The following is a 19,998-nucleotide window of genomic DNA, read 5'->3' as shown; positions in this document are numbered from 1 at the left end:
AGGCCGCGTTTCCAAGAATGTGAAAGCCTACTATGAGCCACAGTTAGTGCATAACATGACTGAACTGTGCCTGAGGAACAGAAGACAGGAATCCATCCGTTACATAACTTGTTTTTAATTCGAACTGTAGATACATGTGTTTTTCTCTCTGGGAGATCCTGGATCAATCTCCAGCATCGGCCGGGTGGGCAGCCATCCCACTGGTTTGGCCAGCCCATACTGCACACGAGGCAAGCCTTCTCCTGACCGTGCCCCCAAGCTCCGTGTGACACCGACGGCCGGACACGCGGCTCCAGCTAACCGTGAGGCACGCTCGCCGCTCTGACCGCACGGGGAATGGCATAGGGAGATGTGGATGTCTGCTGAGGTGGCCACCAAGATCTCTTGGCTTGAGAAGTAACTGAGTACAAGCATGCATTGATACTTGTTGGAACAAATATATGCACACACACACACATATATACCTCTCTGTGTGTGTGTGTGTGTATATATATTAAAAAAAATACAGAGCAAGAGAGAGAGTGTGATGGTAATACCTTGGACAGTTAGGCCAGTATTCTGTCTAATTGCAGCCAGCAGCTCTATCCCCAATTTAAAAAAACATTTGAAAGGAGAGAGGAAGTTAAGTCTGCAAAGTATTATTGTCACCTCCTGATGTGCAAATAACCACTTCCAGTGTTTAGCCAGTGACAAGGCACTCCCGCACACCTGACCTGACTGGAACCACTGCTGCAGAGGTGTCCCCTCAGGGAGGGGACAGTCATCGGTTGCACCCATTGCAGTCACTTTTGTCCTTGTCCATAGCAATGAGTGAAGGACGGGCATTCCCTTCGTTGGCTGTCAGTGGAGCGTTTGTAATCGCGAGGTTGAGATGGATTGCTGTGTCCGTATGCAACAGCCTTAAGACGCTGGTGGTGGTTGGCAGGGTTGCCGGGGCCCAACTTTCTCCTCCATTTGTGCTTGTGCATCCTAATGATCGTTTAGTTGTGGAATTAGTGCCATAAACGAATGGGTAGTTATTTCATTTAAGACTGAAGGAGAGAATTCAGGCTGTAACTTGACCTGACATCCAACAGTACTTGAGATTTCCACAACCGTTTTGTTGAGGGAGAAAATGGTTTGATGCATTTATCTTCTGTCTCGGTGGTGCAATGAAAGGGAAGCTATTAAATATGTATCTGCTAAATATCAGCTTAGTTACTGATCAGAAAAAACCCACTTGTGAAATGTACTGTATATCAACGTTTTTGTAACTGATACCACTGACAGGACTGGAGTGCAAAGCAGAGGGCCAAGGGAGCGTAGGTGCTGCTCTCCGCTGGAAGTGGACTCACCACTACCCGTGGGGCCAACTGCCCCCCACAGACTGTGCTCCGGGGCACTTTCCTCCGTAAGTAGCCAGGAGCAGCTTTGCTAATTCAGAAATCAGGCTCTGTTTATATTAAGCCCAAATTGTTTGCAAAAACTGGAAGCAATTCAGCTTGTGCAGTTTTAGAGCTAATTATGTGTATGGAAAATACTCAACTGTACCAAGAATGTAAGAAATCCTCTAATTTATTCAATACATTGTTTCACAACATATTTCACACTGACTGTTGCCACTGAACCAAACCTTATCTCAGGTCATTTGCATTCATCTCCTGTCTGTAGATTAAAAAAAAATAAAATTAAAATCATTCTCATTTTCTTAGTTTATTCCGTAATTGCCAAATGGGTTCTGGTGCAGCAATGCAGACTCCATGTACTAAACTTTTCCAGTTGCTATTTACAAAACCTTTTGCAGACAAAAATCCCATGAAGATAGCCAGTGAAAGGCTTTTCACTCAAGTTTAATAAGGTAACTAAATATGCCTAGGGTCTGAAAGTGGAATGGTTTACAGTTTTATTACCGATTTTTTTTTTTTTTTTTTTTTTTTTTTTGGCTCATGCTGGTTAACCCCGATGTCCAAGCTAAAGGTGCTTACACAACTTATTAGTTGGGACGGGGGAGTAGGAACCAGTCCTGCACTACTATCAGTGATTATCTGTAGGATGCCAACTATAGACACATCAGTTTTATTTCATCCACCAATCATTTTGTTGTAGCATGTTGCAATTCTGCATGTCTTGGCTACAATGGTTAAAAAAATTTCTCTGAATGAGTGGACAGTCAAGACTAATATTTATTTTAAAAAAGTAAAACTAAATTGTAAGCACTTTTTTGTAAAACCAATGTCTGTTTTGTTACATACTTTTAATGTTGTGCTTTGTAAATGTCTTATTTGTGTAATAAATAAAGTTAATGCAAGTAGAAGTGCTGGCACTTACATCCAGAAAATGATGTAATTCCATTTTATTTTATTTTTAAATACTTTCTGGCTTACTAATCAAGCAGCAACCCACCCAGTTTTCCTCTTTTATTATTTTGTTAAACTCTGGCTTCAGGAGAGTTCAACAAACGTTCGTAGTAAATGGATATAATTTCCTAGTTAGCAAACCAGTCATTAAAGAATACCTCTGGTGTACATTATTACAATGATCAATCAATATCAAAGTACTGAGCAAAAAGAGAGGAAAGGAATTCACCAGGACAGCTAACTAAAATCTGGGAAAATAATGTTGATTAAGATGGATTTGAATGACTTCAACACCGAATCTGAGGCACTCTTTTTAGCAAATTGTTTTCAGGCTTAATAACGTTTATATATACTACACTACACACCTCTCAGGAATATTATTGTGAGTACAGTCTGCTTTTTTGCCATGGCTTTTTCTCAGCATGACTGATTAAATGATTATTTCCATTTTTGTTTGTGCTGACAAAGATGACAAAAAGATTATATTCCTGTAGAGGGAAAGGGTGAGACAAATCCACAAGGACAAATTAGATTTATTGTGAATCAGATTACCTGCTTTGGGATATTATCATCTAGCAAAAACTGTTTTCATGGTTTCGGTTTATGTTCAATTGTTTCATCCCAAGCTTTCCGGCAGGTCCGAATGATCCATTCATGCTCATCATCATCTAAAAGGGAAATAAATAAAGAGAAGGCCAAATATCACCATGTCAGATCTGCTCTTTGCATCACTAGGGTCCAGCTCAAACAAGCTACTTTTCCTTTGAGAAAAAAATCCATTTTTAGCCATTGGCATCTCTTAGAACACATTTTTTTGTTTCTTTAAAAGATTGTGTGCTGTTGTGTTGGAATTTGTCAAGGCAGGAGGTACTGGATCTATGGCAATGACTGATTATTGGTCTGTTTGATAAGGTTAGCTTGGGCAGAGCTATGCGATTTACATGTATAGATTTTATTTTTTTACTTTTTGGCAGGAGATATGTTGAAACTATCAGAAATGAAGATACACATTTTTTAAATACTGTGTGTTGCTTGTTGGTTTATGAAAAGTGAACGTAAAGAAAAATCTATAGTCAAAACCTAGGTTCTTGTCTTCCAGGTTTTCTTTCAATGCCGTTTTTGAAATGTACATTATGACAGGTATCGATAAGCTGATAGTGGCTGATAGATGTATTTTAGACCATTGTCTGTGTCCCTTGTTAGTATTCATGTCTGTCATATTTATTCTCAGAGCATAATGATAGTGTGGAAAGAAAAAAAATCAAAGACAATGTAGGAAAAAACAACTGTCCAGCAAAGTTTGAATAGAAATTTTGTGTATGATAACAAAAAAATAACTTGGCAAATGTTAAGTTGTGGCTTCTTAATTCCAGGGATTTAAACAGTCTTGTCTCCAAAAACTGTTCTGCAGCCTTTTCTTTTGTGTTTGTGTAGGGGAAAAGAGATATGTGTAGTAGACCAGGAAAACCAAACTTCAAAAAGCCTTGAAAAAAATCAAAGTGTTACTTAAAACAATACCTGTATTTATTTTTATATAAATGAAATGTATTAGAGCTGCTTCTTGTGTTTACCGCTGTCTTAACAAATTCATATTAGCTGCTTGCGATGTGTGTTTCTAACCTGCCTCCATCTAAATTTTGAGGGGTTTGTAGCAGCCCTTACTACCTGAAAGAATAGACGATTGCGATGATGGAGCCGAGGGGGCTGTAATCCTGGTACTGTGGCCATCGCTTGGCATAGCGCATAGTCCCATTTATTTATACAGCTGCCCTGCACAGCTGAGCGCCCTGCTTAGGTGGGTCAAAGTAGACAGAGAAAGAAGCATGTCGCTTGTAAGGAGTCACATTTTCATGGAGATCTTTTGACTGTGGAGATGTACCTTTAAGTTAGCATTTGAAATGCAAAAGGTAGGAAGGTCCTGGGAATGAAGTTGTGCTAATCTAAGAAGTGAAAGTTCACAGGAGGGTATGTGACAAATGAGGTCTGGTGCACAAGTCTTCAAGCTTGGGAGTTAATCTTATTGATTGCAGTGGGTTTTGAATCAAGTCAGCTTTGTCTTTCCTTTTTTCTTTCCTTTTTTTTTTCATGCTGCCCTCCCCTTTTTCTCATTCTTGGACGAGTGAGTCGAGTGCACACCTTCACTTCTCATAAGATGCTGCTCCCACGCAGCTCTGCTGGCATCCTGATAAAAGCAGGCTTAAGGAAAGCATGTGCCAAGGCATTTGTCCCTTGTCTGAACGGCGGCACTCATCTGCCACCCTCCACAACTGGTAGTCAGAAAGGCGGGTGACTCCAGGAGGGTTTCTCTAAGAGCCTGCTCTCCAGTTTGCTCTTTGCATACAGTGAGTGGTTTCCAGACAAAGTGCTTGCTTGTGCCTACTGACCCTCCTCTCATTTCCCACTCAAGGGTGCTGGCTTGCAAAAGCTCGGTTTTGGTGGTGAGCGCCCACCTTTGAGCAGCACCCCAGTGACTGTGAATGGGTTGGAGAACACGCTTGTGCTGCCATTGTTCCAACAGCTCAGCTGGTAGGCTTGCTTTAATGACTGAAAAATGGTTACCATTTGGATAAAATAGTTAAGTTCAGCTTTTTCTGTGTTTCACTGACATGATCTCTTTTTTATTCCCTATGCCTATGAATCAATAACAAAATACCGTGTTAATAGCATACTTCTTATTCGGGTATAAACTGGGAGAAGATAAATGCTGAAAAATATGCTAAAAGGGAAATTAAAAAGATGAGCACTGAATCTTGCTTAAAGACCATGCAATCCTTTCAGAGGCAGAGATTCCACTGAAGGCTGCAGCAGGAATGCAAATGTGGTCCTTAAGCTTTCTTAAAAACAACATCAAAGCCATAATCAATGTGCTGGCTTTTGTTCTATGCACTAGGTGTTCCAGCACAGTAACGACGTGATCACGTGAGCCTCGGCTATAACAGATGTTGTCCAGCCTGGGTAGCTCTGTCATTTTAGCTGGAATCGAAAAAAATAGTTTATCTGAGCTTGTAATAATTGCACAAAAATGAAACTTTGTCCATTTCTGCCATGGTGAAGGAATAAACAAAACTTACACATGCTATACATTGGCACTATCTAGCTCGTATTTGGGTACAGATACACGTGGCTCACCTGAGTACTAGAAATAATCAGTCTGCCTTCCTAGTGAGAAATCTACAGCACTCACTTAGCTGAGCATCAAGGGTATAAATAAGCACTAAGAAAGGCAGATGCTAACTTGGCTTCATATAAGGTTTCCAACATATCCTTGGTTTGCCTAGGTTGTTTCCTTCTGCACTCTGAGTTTTCATGGTCTCCTACGAAAGCACACAAGGCAGGTTGCTCTATGGATTTTAGCCTCCCCAGACCCATCCCAAAATGTCTTGGTTCATGCAGATTAAATACATGTTCATAAGCACTGCTTAACTTGCATATAGTTAATCAACTGTAAAAACTGAATGAGCTATATGAATTTCAACTTTTATATGAAAAGAAAAAATAGATGTAATGACTCAATATTCCAAAAAATATCCTAAAGCAAATCCCTAGAACTGTCATCCAACCCAGCATGCCGTACTACTGGTCCTTGGTCTTAGTAAGGGGAAATGAACTGATCCAGCATAGCAAGAAGAACCACAAACCCAGAGATGAGAATGGCTCCAGGGCTAGCTATGTGAGAAGAGGCAGGGAAATATTAGAATGTAAAGAGTTAAGCTATGGTAAAACATACTTTTGCTACACTAAAGAAGACTGGTTGATAATTACTGTAGTTTTAGGGCTATTTGAATCAGTGCAGCTGCAACCTCTTCAGTAGTAACCCCTGAAACAAGACAAACTGGGTTTATTGTACTGAACAAGTCTTAAAGCTCCTCCCTGATTGTTAGTAATTGGCAGCAATGGACTTAACAGCCTCTTGACTACCCTTTTTACACTCTACCTGACTGTGCAGCTAACAATTTAAATCACAGATGCCGATCCTTCTTTGTGGCAGCTGCTTGTTAACTACACGTTCCTCTTTTTCTGTCACTGGCTGCTTCCATAACCCTGCAACACCAGGGTTAGATTGGAGAATCACATTTCATCAATATTTAAAATGGAATTAAACCTTGAAGTTTGATTAATGCTACCAGATAGTGAGTTGTAATTACTATTTTGCAAATTGCAATTGTTTGAATATGTTAATATGATTGTCTAAGCACATCTTCACCTTCAGAAGTAATTTTCCCTTTAAAAAAGATTTGAAAAAAATACAAACTCTTTAATCAGTGGTAAATTATCACCCTGTGCACAATTAGGTAGTATGGGGTTCTTCATGTTGTGTGCTGAATTTTGTGTCAGCACATTTATCTTTAAAAGTTTATCCATTTTTTTTAGATTTCCCTCAGTAGAATAAACATTCATGGAACAGACTTTGCTGAAACAGGACTAACCATGTTGATATTTGAAGGTAAAGAAAAAAAGGTTTGTCTGAAAATTTTATTGCAATCTGGTGTATCCCTGTTCAGTTAGTAAATGTTAACAAGTTATTTCTTCCAAAGTTAGTGAAAGATAATGATTATTTTCATGACATATCACTGAAATGGAGAGAGATAGCAAGAGATCTTAACGGATGAGCTGTTAGAATATATGTAAGTATTGACTGATTCTTTTGAATTATTTTCATGTGTCTCAATCAAAAATAAGATCAGTTTTCTAGCGCCCACAAAATATATTTTGAATATTGTGGGTCAGATCCTCAGCCAGCCCAAACTGGGATAGCTTCTCTTTTATTTTTGTAATTAATTCAGGCTGTTTTCATTAAGCAGGCAGAGACATACGGAGCCAGCCCCGGTAGCCACCTGCACAACTGATCCCCAGAAACAGCATCTGCCCACAGTAGATGATTAACCGGGGTGCAAGTCCTACTGATCTACTGTTGGACACTGCCTACACAGTCAACAGGTCAGTTTGGATAGAGTCTTTTTAGGCAAATAAGACCCAGCTAAATCTGTTGGTCGTACTGTGTTCCTGTAAGTAGCCTATTTCAAAATTAGTTGTTCTCAACAAATATTGCTTTGCAAGTTTCTTCCGTGTTTTGGGCGGCTTTAGGGGAAGCTCCAAACGCCAGCAAAGTCCAAACAGGTGTCTGTCAAAGATGCTGTTAGGTGTATTCCACAGTGAGCTCAAACTGCAGCCCACTTAAATCAGTGGATTTCTGCTCAGCATCTCTGCAAAATGAAATCACTTGTCTAATTTTCAATGTTCAGTCTAAAAGTAGTGGCAGAAGAGACTTCCCCAACTACACACTCCAGATTTATCTCTCTACTGGGATTAGAAACAGCTGAAAATTCAGGGTGGGCTTGCTTCAGGGTGCTTTCAAGGGATGACTTGAAAATACACTGTAATTTAGGTGCATTTAATCTTCCTATATTAAATGCATATTGCAAAGTTTAGAATATTTGCTTCTAGATATCACATTTCTCTGTTGCTTACAGAAATCTCAGCTGTGAGAGACTTCTTAGCACATGCTTAGGTGTCTGCCATGATGCAGAGTGGAGACTGTCAGCAAACAGCAGTATTGTCATGTAGGCTTCCGCATTTGCCCTCTTAACAAATACTTTCCCAGGAAACCACCCAGAGGTGCGCAGGAAGACGTACTGCATTGAAATTAGAATGCTTAGTGGCTTACACAGGGAAAAAAATCTACACTGTTCAACTTAAAAACCTTGTCTGACTCTGTGTTAGGTCTTCCTACTGTACTTTAGAGCTGTATGCGTTCCTGGTGTCTTAAAGGCTTTGTCTGCACTGGAGGCCTGATGCACTCCAAAATTCAGATCCCTGGCTCCTTCCTCTGCCCAAGGGCAAGCTCGGACCAGACGTGAGTGGGCATCGTCCCTTTGTTCACTCTCGCCTCTGTTAAAGGCCATGAGAGCAAGGAGGGCAGTGGATGTGCGCTGGTATGTGCCTCCCTCAGGACAGAGGCTCACAGCTCCAGTGTACCCTGAGGACACAGCCATGTGGTAAGAGCAGCTTTCCAGGACTACAGTTTGTAACAGGGTGTGTTTACAGTAGACAATCCTTGAACAAGAGCTGAGTTTCCTCTCAGTTTGCAGAGGGCCAAGCGCACACAGACCATTGTAAACAACAATATCGTCTAATTCTTTCACATGCCTGACTCCTCCCATCACCCGCAGTGCAGTTTATCATGTTCTTCCACTACACAATTACAATCACATGTGATAGCATCTCAGCCATGGACTCTGCCTGGCACACCCCTTTCATTTCCACTGCCCCCTCCGGGTCCCTAGCACCACTTTCCTTACGGCACCTGACCCCACCAACATCAAGGCTGGCAAGAAAATGGAAAATATGTTTTCAATTAACCTTTGCTTCCACCCACAAATTCTCACCCTTCCATTTACTTTTAATTACTGTAATTCCAAAATGGCCCCCAAATGAATTTTCCATCTCTTGTAAAACTTGTTTTCACATGAATTATATAGTTGAATATAAGTGCCTATAAGACTTGTGTATAACCTGTTTAATGGATTCACAATAGGATGGCTAGCACACAAAGTTGTTATTCTTGGCATGCCACTATTTGGAACTGAAACTTTCACAGTTTTCAAAACGATAAGTATTTTAAGACCAGGAAACCACAAGGAACAATATATCTGCAAAAGCTATAGCTACCGTAATTACCATAGTAACTTACATCATGGTGCATATATTAATATTATCACTATTGGCTATGGTCCTGAATAGAAATCATATTGGTTTGTAATCTGTTTTACTGAATGGAGTACATTTTATATTAAAATGCGTAAGCCAAATTTAATCTAAAAATATTTTCTTGGTTACATGGATGAGAAGTCTCCAACTATCTCTGTCACCTGAGCAGACTTTGACACTGAGAGAGACATAACAATTTTGCAATGCTATTCAAAATGTGCCTGATCTTAACACATTTCTATATAAAAAGATGTGAAAAGAGCATATGATGGGTAGGAGAATTGGTCCAACATTTTTTTAAAGTGTTTAGAGGAGAATAAGAATAGACATAAAGCTACTTCTCATAGGAGTCTGGGATCTTCTCTTTAAGTAGGCTCAATTTCCTTCTGCCATCTTCACTCCAATACTCATTCATTTTCCTTGCCCACTCAGCAGTCCCCAGTTTGATACTTGCTAACATTCTGCCTTTCCTTCTTCTAAGATTTGGCTCCTCAACTAATTTATTTGTTAAGCATTGGAGATTATTTAGGTCCAAAGCTCTCACATGAGGACAAAAGCTATTTAACTAAAAAATGGGAAGAGATAGATGAATGACACTTGGAGATCCAGGTGAAAGAGCTATAATACAATTTCTAACCTTCCTCTTAATGTAATATTTTTCAAATCTTCTGACTGTCATAGAAGCAGCAAGTCTGGAAAGCAAGTACCAGAAAGCTAGAATTGTATGAATGTGGGCAAAAACCCCTATGTCCTGGGACTAGACGTAAGAGAAGAAGGTATATGGGAGATGGAGGAAACAAGACCAAAAGGTGAATTTGTACGGACTTGTGTAGAGCCTTGTGGGCAAAGAAAACAAGCGAAGTGCCATGGCAGAGAAAGAAAATATTTTTTGCAGTGGTATTTTGGAGGAATATGAATCAAAGAGGCCAGAAAGAGGAGTTAGCATTAAAAAGGACAAGCACTCCAGCTGTTGCATGAAAAGCAAAGGGCTGCTCACATTTGTATGCTCTACTTGTGTAAACTGAGTAGTATTGGTTCTCTGTTTTACAAACCCCTGTTTTCAGAAATAAGTTTGTCAGCCAAAGTAAAGAGAAAAAGATCAATGGATTGCAATAAATGGCATTTAACATAAAAATGAGTAAAATTTACAATTCAGTTAACTTGTTAAATGTTAAAAAATCAGCAAACAATAGACACAATTTGTTTTGTTCAGAGCCCAGAGGTAGAGACCAAATCCTCTAAATTAATTTCTGCAAAAGCTGGGGTTTTTTTCCAAACAGGTCTGGATCCTATTCGTTGTAGAATATACTGATTACCAACTATTTTTAAGAGCTTTACACAAACATTATTTCTTTTGTTGTGTGAAATGCAGAATCAGCCATCTGGCAAATGCCCCAGAGCTAAAATCTTTTACATGACATATAATTCAAAATGATTAAATATACAACAGAAAATAGCTATAGCATTGCACTTAAAATAGCATGAACTTTTACTGCCGATCAAAACTGATTTCTTTAGCTTAACAAGTATCCAAAGAACAATTATTTGAAGAGCTTTTAAGAGTTTCAATATGTAGGAACTAAACCTCATCTAAATTCAGTATCTTAAGTCAAATAAAAAAGAAACAAATGTACAAAAGATTAAATGGTCCTGCGTTATAAGTAGACATTTAAATCTATGGGAAGCTAAATTCATTCGAACAAAAATACTATATTCCCTCTGTATGTGTATTGCTGGGGCTTTCCTCTCCATTGCTAAGGGCATCTGCCAAAACAACTCTTACATTCTTAGGCAATGACTAGGGACTAGCCTGGAATCAGACTGTTCATCCACTCCCTCCATCATCAGAATGGGCAATTTCAAAGAAGAACAGGGAATAAAGCTCTGTGCATGATCCCTAAGTGCAGTCAATCTTTTTTTTTTTCCTGCACCACGGTCGACTTTAACTTAAACTTGCTGTCTTTTTTCCAGAAATACTCCAGGCCTGAAAAATTGCCAGGTCCTCATCCCACACCCAGTTCTCCAGTAGTTTATGAGAAAGAGCATGCAAACATCTGCATGTATTTGGGGTACATGAGGGTAGGTACAGAAATAATACCCTGCGTAATTATTGAGTGGTTATGGCTCTGTTTCTCAACTACATTTTTCAGACAAGTCAAAGTCTACATTTCCCAAAAGGCGCTTGGTGCAAGTCAGATCTGAGTTGTAAGACAAAAAAGTCTAAATGTAGGAGATTTGTCTCATGGATTTGCATACTTGGATAAACCCGAAATGGATGAATACATTGCTGCTGACTTTCCAAAAAATTTTGCTTCTAAATTCTTTCAGACGAAGCATGAGAACCTTCATCCCAAGGTAACAATGTGAGGAAACTGTAAGTCTGTGATTACTAAGGCTTAGAATTAAAATGGCTTTGCACCCTTGCCTGTGGAGTTGGGTCAGCCTCACAACCAAGGAACCTCAGACAGACTAACCCCAGACTTTTCTAAACTGTAATAAAATAATGTTCTTGAATCTTGACCTTTTCAGCTCATAATGATTCCTGAAGCAGCAGGCTTTTTCCTGATGCTTTTTACAAGACTTTCAGGCTTGTAGAAATCCTAAGCTGATTGCTGGCTGGTTTGGGATTGCAGCAACACCAAAACCTCTCCTCTTAATAAGACACTTGTCCTGGTTTTCTGGGCCTAATCGTGCTCTTAATAACATGCATGTTAATTCAGTTACCTGACTGAGCTTTTAGTTTAAAGGTGGGCTTCGTGTCTTCCTGCTCTTGATGTTATATGAAGAGATGCATATATTTCAGGTAATATTGACTGCAGTATAGAAAGCTACCCTATGCACCATACACATACTAATTAAACCTCAAGATGGAATATGAAAGTTGTAGCACAAATATTCTCATGTTACAAAGAGCAAAAGCACGTTTTATATTATTCAACCCATCCTTGGGAGAACCACAGGAGAAACAGGGCAATTTTCATCAGAAGTATCTTTGCTTTTCATCAAAAGAGAGGTGACCCAGGCAATCTCCTATAATCTTTTTTATCTCAGTATAACAAAATTTCTATTTTTGACGGTATTTTCTCTTTGAAAGCTCTGGGCTTCTCCAATATTTGGGGGCCCTAAAACCTGAATGTCACAGCTCTTCTTGTACCTCCCCGCTTTGCATTAAACATAACATCATGTATTTTCTACTTTTCACTGAAAAACTGGGACATCTTCCCATCTTTCTATTGACCAAGCTCTGTTACAAAGGTGCCAGGAGTCCTATTGCTGGAAAAAAAAAAAAAGTAATGCTCCTAGTGAAACAGGAGTCTAGTCCCAGTATCTATTCAAAATAAACAACGTATCTTCTTACAAATGAGCATTACCATTCTTATTTATGTGTCCAATTTTCTGTACTTTGCAATACTGGAAAAAAGAAAAGATTGAAGCACACATGGAGAATCAAGAGAAATTTGAGCATCCCCGAGGAAACAGAGGTTTAGGGACGGAGTAAGAACTGCAAGATTGTAATAAGAATTTGGAAAACTTTGCTAGATAAAAACGTATAACAAAACTGTTGCTGTCATTTTATTCCCTGGGCCTGATTATGTTTTCATGATGGGCTTTTGCACTGCTTTAACAGTAAGAGCTCTCTAAGTAAATGAGTATCAGACCTCCACGCTAGTGAAATGCAAGGCTTGCCAAATTTAACAGGAGTCTCTACAGTACTCTACATCCACTCATCTTGACAAAGAAGTGGTGGAAGCAAACTCAGTAGTTTCAAATGGCGTCTATTTTCTTCTCTTCTGGAATGGTACCTGGATGCTGCCAGTTTGGAGGCAAGTTGGTGCCAAGGCCGTATGCTTCCTTGCCCTCTTTCACAAACAGCTGAGAAACAATCAGAAATTGCTTCATAATAGGGCCAGGGTGAAAGGTGAGAACTGGAGTATTCTGAAAGCCTGCTGCCAGACCTGAGGAAGATAGTGTCATTTTGGTAAACCTGTCAAGCTGTTGTAAGAACTTCCTGAATGCTTCCTACCATCTGCTTTTGATGCTTTCAAGACTTGGCTGGAAGCCTGGAGGTTTTCCTGCTCCTTCCTGCCCAACCTATAATGGAGTAATTCTGGATCTGTTCCCTGTCATCCCAGCCTCTTCCTCAGTTTCTTCTGCTTACAGCTGGGGGTTTTTTTAATTTTTTTTTTCTTTACTGCAGTGGCCTTGTGCCCTGAATCATCTCTCCTGGGGCGGTAAGAGTTCCTCTGATGTTGAACAAGTGCCTGGTTTTTCAATTGTGTTCATGTTCTTGAGAGGAAGGGTCTGGCCTACATGACACATTCCTTCTTCACACTCACATCAACAAGTTTAACTTTGTGTACACGGCTCTCAATGGAACGGCCACACAAAGCACATCTCCAACAACTCCGTCAGACTGCACGCTGTGCTGGTCTGGTTAGCGAATATTGATTGATATAATTTGTAGGATTTGAGATAAATGTCATAAAGGACAATGAGTTCAAAGAACAGATTAAAAAACAATAAATTGAATTCCAAGGCGTTCCCTCCTGTACTAATCTGTGTAGGTTCCTGTGTTTTTGGAAAGCATGTTGCTTATCTTCCTCATCAGTAGGCCCACTGCATTCCAGTATTTTGGATCAATGCCATTTGTAATAATCTAGATCAGTTTTTATTCAACGTTTATAAAACAGGCCATGTATCATAGGGTATATTTTATAGCAGATGGTATCTCCAATTCATTTAACCCCCCCCTTCACTTCCCTCCTCCAATATCACAGTGCATGCTTGTAAAAGCTCTTGAAAGTAGGGCTGAGCAGGATTTTTATCAACAAATAGTAAATTTGCTGAAAAATGGAGTTTCCAAGCAACAAAACTGTTAAACTGTGGCACACTGAAAAAAGAAATGTTCTATCTTCTAGAAAAAACAGGTCTTGCAATTTGGACATTTGGGGGGGGGGGGAGTGGGGTGGGTGGTTGCTTTCAGAAATCATTTTCACTTAAAAAAAATCTGCATTAAAAAGGTGATAAACACAAAGGTTAGATAGCCAGAACATAAAGTGTTTGTTTCAGGTGAGATCACATTTTTTGAGTTATCCCCATGTCAACTGTTTGGGGATTTTCTGTGTGTCTTTAATTTGAAAAGTTTCTCTTTTGGCTTGATGAGAACTAATTTTCCCCAAGGCTTATTAATTTGGGGACTTTTCCACAACACCCAGTATTTGCCACACTCTACTCAAAACACAGCTCTCCAAGGTGACAAGAAAGTTTCCTGTTCAGCAAGGTATGTAAACATAGCCCTAAGACTCATTTCAATAAAACGGGCTATTCTAACATGTAGAGATAAGCACTTGCTTAAGCACTTTGCTGGTTCACAACACAGAGTTTATTAGCTCTCAGGATCAATGATGTACACCTTACATCCACTCCCTTGCTTGAGATCATTATGGAAGAGACTGAAGATTTTCCTGAGATTAACATACCAAACAGTAATAAAATATATTTATTCATATCTGCTTGGGAATACTTCACTGTAATTTTGCAAAATATGATTTATACAGCTCTGGGGATACATAAGTTGCTGATAAAAATAAGTAAGTAAAAAGTATTTTAGCTCAATTTTTAACAGAACCAAATCATGGACTTTTTTTATGTTTTAGCTTTAATCACACATCCTAGAAGATACGACAAATAAACTCATTTTAGTTTACCTTGCAGAAGAAGTTAATCATACCTGCGTTTCTCAGAAACCTGAGTTTGTAGTCAACAATAACTCTGGTTTCAGGATTATAGAATCCATCACCACAGTCGTAACAACCTTCCGGGATTTTTTTGGGAGGATCCAGATTTGTAAGCTGAGAAGTGCCTGAAGAAAAAAAACCAAACGGTTTGCTTTATTTTGCCTTTTTTTTTTTTTTTTTGCATTTGTGCCTTTGATCAAGATAACTAACAAATATTACATCTCCATGGCATTTGCTATAAAAACAATGCAGTTACCTTACAATAAATTTTATAAAACCTTTTGCCGATTTTGCAGATGGAGAAAATGAAAATGGAAAAATCCATACACAAAAAGTGGTGATAAAAAGATATCACTTTGATTTCCTCATTCATGGTCTTGTGATTCAGCCCACTAAGCTAACATTACAAATATGACCCCAAACTCGGAAATGGGGCCAGGAGAGTCTTGCTGGCCTCACAGAAAATACGTGTCATCACTAAAATATTCTATGTATAAAGAAGAGTATTTTATGTATTATGTTACATATTTTACTCACTTGTTCCTTATAAATCTTTTCACCTTTTGACTACGGACAAATAATAATATTATAAATGTCTTTAGCAAAAATATAGACTGGACACAAATGTTTATTTTGGTATCTACTAAAACCGCTATGTGGGACATACGCATTCAAACTTTATTTGATGCCCTGGATGTAAACTAATTGCTTTCGCTCAACTTCCCTATATTAAAAGCACACTGCTAATGCAGTGAAGGTGAAATGTATAAAAGGGTTAATCTGGATATGAAAAGCTGCAGATAACAAAGCCCCGTCCTGCGGGTCATCACTCCAAAAGAGACCATGCTGTGGCTGAAATGCTGCATCCTGCGCTGTGCTGGTGGAAGGTGGTGTCAGCATTCTTCTGGCAGCGTCGTATGGTCAGGTCCTGAAATTAGCCAGAGCATTTCTGCTCCATGTTACTCATGTAGCCAAATTAATCTTTCTTAAGCAAAGTTGTTAGTTTAATTCCTTCCAGACTCTTAGGATCGCAAACGCAATTCAGTACCTGGTGGTTTAAGACCAGAACAGATTTCTGTATAAAATCTTCTGTCGTAGCCATCACAGTAATGCCATTTTTTATCTTTGTATTGGAGACCATCTGCAAAAGTGTATTTCCCCTGCAAAACATGTTCAAGCCTAGAGTTAATAAACATGATGGATGGATTGAGTACGAACAAGGCCAGCGCTCCCGCTGCCAAGACGGCGCGTTAGCCGAGCAGAGCGAGCGCACGGTTCAGCTGGGGCTTAAATGGTGCCGGGAACCGCCGCCTCTGCGGGATGCCCGGCCACGGGCAGGCCCCCCCTCACAGGTTTGGGTGCGAGACGCCACCGAGGCGGGTAGAAATTGGCTTGGCTCGGAAATCCACTTATTTCACCTCAGAACCTGCCCTGCAGCGCGGCCTCCAGGCGGGCGGCCGAGGCCCCTCGGGGTGAGGCCCCCCCCGCCCGGGGTACCTGCACGGGCACCCCGCGGTGCCAGACCGCCCGGTATCTGCCGCCGTTGGGGAAGATCAGCTCTCCCTCTCCCTCAAACATCCCGTCCCGCAGCGCTCCCCGGTACTCGGTGCCCGTCGGCAGCGTGTAGGAGCCCTGTCCCTCCATCCTGGAAGAGACAGGGCGGTTGAGGGTGGGGTGGGGGAACCGCCGGGCAGCCCCTCCGCGTCCCGCCGCGCCCCGCCGGGCCCACCTGCCGCGCACGGTGCCCCCGCTGTAGCGCCCGCCCGCCCGCCTCCATGGCGGCCCGGCCCAGCCCGGCCGGGCCCGACGTCGTTCTCCATTTCAACGCCTCGCTCTACCCCTGGGTCTCCACCTCCCGCCCTCCTCCCTACTCTCCCTTCCCCTTCCCGCCCTCCCTGCCGGCGGCGCATGCGCGGTGGCGGGCGGGCGCTGAGGGGAGCTGAAGGAGAGCGGGGCCGCCATGCCCGGCTCCCTGCAGGTGCCCTCCCTGGAGGAGCTCGACGTGCAGGAGGTGAGTGGGCGCCCGCCCGCCCGCCCGCTGCCGCCGGGCCCTTCCCTTCCTTTCCCTTCCCCCGCGGGGCGGGCCGGCGCCCATTGCCGCTCTGCCCCGCTGTAGGTGGCGGTCAGCTCGGCCGTGCTGAAGGCCGCGGCCCACCACTACGGCGCGCAGTGCGACCGCCCCAACAAGGAGTTCATGCTGTGCCGCTGGGAGGAGAAGGACCCGCGGAAGTGCCTGCGGGAGGGCCGTGAGGTCAACCAGTGCGCCCTCGACTTCTTCAGGTGAGCGGGGACCCCAGCGACTCTCTCCCGGCGGCTGCCCGTCCGTCTCCGGCGTCCCGGAGGGTGCCCGGGCGGAGAGCCCGGCTGCTACGGAGGCCCTTGTCCGCCCTGAGGGTGAAGGTGTTTCGGGGGATCTCCCGGTGTAGCGCGTCCTTGCCGAGCTTTGTTATTGGAGCGCTGGCAGTCGCTTCGTTTAAAAATGCTGCTACCACCGCGGCCTTCGGAGTCTGTTGTTGCTTCTTAAACTTTAATTCTTGAGAATAGAGGCTGTGCCCTTTCTTGTGCTGTTTGTTTTATTTGTTTATACTTTATTCTTTCACATGACGCTTTGTGGCCTCTGCTCCGGTGTAGGTGATTGAGGTTTCTGTTAGGTTAGTAAAGGAATGCAGGGAGGTGGTGGAAGGCTCGCTGCTTCTGCACCTTGCATCTGTATCATGAAATCCAGGAAACCGACCTAAGCTTTGCACTGTCTGTCCTCTCTGTTTCACGGTTGTGCTACTGTAAAAGCTCAAGTAGGTACACCGTTTGCCTCTTCTGACCAAAAATGTAGATCCAAGGTGTGTGCCAGTGTCATGTTCTTAAGTTGCTAGTAAAAGGCCTAGGTTAATTAGTTCAAAGCACGTCCGCTTCCGGTATAGCAGCTAGTAATCAGAAACCTCTGTTCTAAGCATGTTTTCTTGAGCTTAAGACATCAGATTAATTTGGAAGTATTAGAGCATTGTATAATGTACACTAAGTGTACATACAAGGATCTCCTGCGGAAGAGCTGCGTACATCTACCTAGCAAGAATACCTGCCGCATATTAGTTAAGTTATTGCTATCCCTACTTGCAGCTACAACGATACAAATCTTACTGGTATTGGTATTGAGTTCTGTTTAATGATGCTTCAAATACTGACTTCTCTAAAGACTTTATATGTTCTTGAGAACTTAAAACTGCAAAACTCACTTTATCAGAAGTTGAGGTTTGAATGAATAAGAGAGAAAAGCATTAAAATTACAACACTTGCTAATGATTTTCTTTCTGTGATCTCTTACAGGAAGATTAAGACTCACTGTGCAGAGCCGTTTACTGAGTACTGGACCTGCATTGACTATACCAACTTGCAGGAGCTCCGTCGATGCCGAAAGCAGCAGGCAGTATTTGATAACTGTGTGCTGGAGAAGTTGGGTTGGGTGAGACCTGATCTGGGAGAGCTCTCTAAGGTAACTTCATACCTTTCTGATCAGATAGCCAGATTCTTCTCTCCCTTCTTATGGACATTGTGTCCAGACCAGGTCTCAGACTCTTCTCCCGGACAGAAGGTGATTCATGAACTCAACACTGGAAGCTTGTGGACTTAATAGAAGTCAAGACTCTGTCAGCGTTCTCCAGGGTTGCTTTCCCAGAAGACTTGTGCTTTTCTTAAACAATGACACTTACTCTTGCTTTTTGCTTTTCCTGGTGCAGAGACTTTTCCTTCAGGAGTGACGCTCACACACATGTAGAACTACTCTGTAGTTATGAGTGAAGTTCCCTTCCCCTCCCTTTTTTAGAAGCACTCTGGAGATAGGAGCTCTCATCGGATCAACAATGCGTCCTTAGTGTCGTTTGATACTTCTTGGTAGTTCTTCCTTTAAGTTCTGACTCAATCTAGCTTTTCTATTAAACGCTGTGAGAAGTTGTATCATTTCTTCTTTTTTCTTTCCAGGTTACAAAAGTGAAGACAGACCGTCCTATGCCTGAGAATGCCTATCACTCTAGACCTAGACCAGAGCCAAATCCACCCATTGAAGGAGAGCTGAAGCCTTCACCATTTGGCAGTAGGCTCTTTTTCTGGTCCTGGTAAAGTGGGCAGACTGTGCTGTAACTAAAGTGCAGAGATGTATTGCTTGCAAATGTAAATTGTCCAGTATGTGTTGGGTATAACTTTAATGATTAAAGAACCCCAAACCGTTACATGGCTTAGTAGACTTCTTTAAACATACTCACACATCCTAAAAAAAATGTATTTCCCTGTTTTGCACAGTGCTCTCTGCAGTCATATAGCCCTTAGGACCCTCTTAGCACTAGTAATGTCAGTTGCTTGATGGTGACTACCAGGCTTGTCCAAGATGTGTACTAATGTAGCCTGAGTCTTTGACTATTGCTTCAATCAATCAAAAACTGGCATGAGGCTTTATTTACCTATTGAGAACACTGCCACTTGGATCAAGGAAACTTTGAGAACAAACAAGTCATTAGTGTCTTCCCTTAGTCTTGCAACTGATAATTGTGCATTTTTTTTTCCAAGGGCCTCCTTCTGTATAGCTTTAACCTAAAATCTGTCTTGGAGCAAGGGTTTAGTCAAATCTGTGGCTATTGCTAGGTACGAGGTCAGTACTGTTTCTGACATAAAGAGCCTTGTTCTACTTGTCAGCTACTCATTGCTCATGCAGCTAGGTTAGTGGCTTCCATTTTTTAATTTTTGTTTGGGGGAACACAAGCTACTTCATCAGAAAAATCACACTAAATTTTCAACACCTTTTAAGGAAAAATTATTTCCTAAAGGATCTTCCTGTCCCATTAAGTGAAGCAAGAAGGTGGCTTAGCTTCTGTCTCAAGGCCCTGATTTGAGGGGTTTGGGGCAGATCCTTCCCGTTGTTTCACTGTGATATTCTTTTGATAGATGAGTAAATCAACTTGCTTTAATTTATCTTTTCTACTATATCTAAAAGTCATACGTTTTGTAGGACGTAGGTCTAGTCTTTTGTCTACTTCCACCTGATAGCAAGAACCTTATTACAAAGGTCAGACAAAATTAAATGAACTTGTTTTCACAAAGCCAGGTGCAGTTTAGCTTACTCTGGGCCAGATTGTGTAGCCTGAACCATAGCAAAGACTTGAATAGTGCTTTGCTCCTTGAGTAGCCGTTATTAGGATCTGAAGACTTACTGTCTCCTCGTTTGGGGTAGG

The 19,998-nt window shown here is 41.6% G+C and overlaps 2 protein-coding genes across 2 annotated transcripts; one reads left to right on the top strand and one right to left on the bottom strand.

Moving 5' to 3' along the window:
* Positions 1-1,538: 1,538 nt before the first annotated feature.
* On the bottom strand, positions 1,539-16,744 carry MORN5 (MORN repeat containing 5). Its single transcript, XM_030000809.1, has 7 exons — positions 16,654-16,744; positions 16,512-16,596; positions 16,280-16,427; positions 15,831-15,942; positions 14,776-14,907; positions 2,889-3,004; positions 1,539-1,644 (listed from the first exon to the last, which is right to left on the bottom strand). The coding sequence occupies exons 1-6, from the start codon at positions 16,742-16,744 to the stop codon at positions 2,925-2,927; spliced, it is 648 nt and encodes a 215-aa protein (XP_029856669.1). The 3' UTR covers positions 1,539-1,644; positions 2,889-2,924.
* Positions 16,660-19,002, top strand: NDUFA8 (NADH:ubiquinone oxidoreductase subunit A8). Its single transcript, XM_030000871.1, has 4 exons — positions 16,660-16,793; positions 16,899-17,062; positions 18,104-18,269; positions 18,755-19,002. The coding sequence occupies exons 1-4, from the start codon at positions 16,743-16,745 to the stop codon at positions 18,890-18,892; spliced, it is 519 nt and encodes a 172-aa protein (XP_029856731.1). The 5' UTR covers positions 16,660-16,742; the 3' UTR covers positions 18,893-19,002.
* Positions 19,003-19,998: the final 996 nt, after the last annotated feature.

Source organism: Aquila chrysaetos, chromosome 24, assembly GCF_900496995.4.
Source record: "Aquila chrysaetos chrysaetos chromosome 24, bAquChr1.4, whole genome shotgun sequence".
In the NCBI taxonomy this organism is placed as follows: Eukaryota; Metazoa; Chordata; class Aves; order Accipitriformes; family Accipitridae; genus Aquila; species Aquila chrysaetos.
The sequence above is the reverse complement of the archived record's forward strand: the minus strand, read 5'-3'. Positions and strand labels throughout refer to the sequence as shown.

Coding starts and splice junctions, on each gene's coding strand:
- NDUFA8 (XM_030000871.1), top strand. CDS start 16,743: ATGCCCGGCTCCCTGCAGGTGCCCTCCCTGGAGGAGCTCGACGTGCAG. Junction 16,794..16,898: donor AGGAGCTCGACGTGCAGGAG/GTGAGTGGGCGC, acceptor GCCCCGCTGTAG/GTGGCGGTCAGCTCGGCCGT. Junction 18,270..18,754: donor ATCTGGGAGAGCTCTCTAAG/GTAACTTCATAC, acceptor TTTTCTTTCCAG/GTTACAAAAGTGAAGACAGA.
- MORN5 (XM_030000809.1), bottom strand. CDS start 16,744: ATGGCGGCCCCGCTCTCCTTCAGCTCCCCTCAGCGCCCGCCCGCCACC. Junction 16,428..16,511: donor GGGGGCACCGTGCGCGGCAG/GTGGGCCCGGCG, acceptor TGTCTCTTCCAG/GATGGAGGGACAGGGCTCCT. Junction 14,908..15,830: donor TTCTGGTCTTAAACCACCAG/GTACTGAATTGC, acceptor TTTTTTCTTCAG/GCACTTCTCAGCTTACAAAT.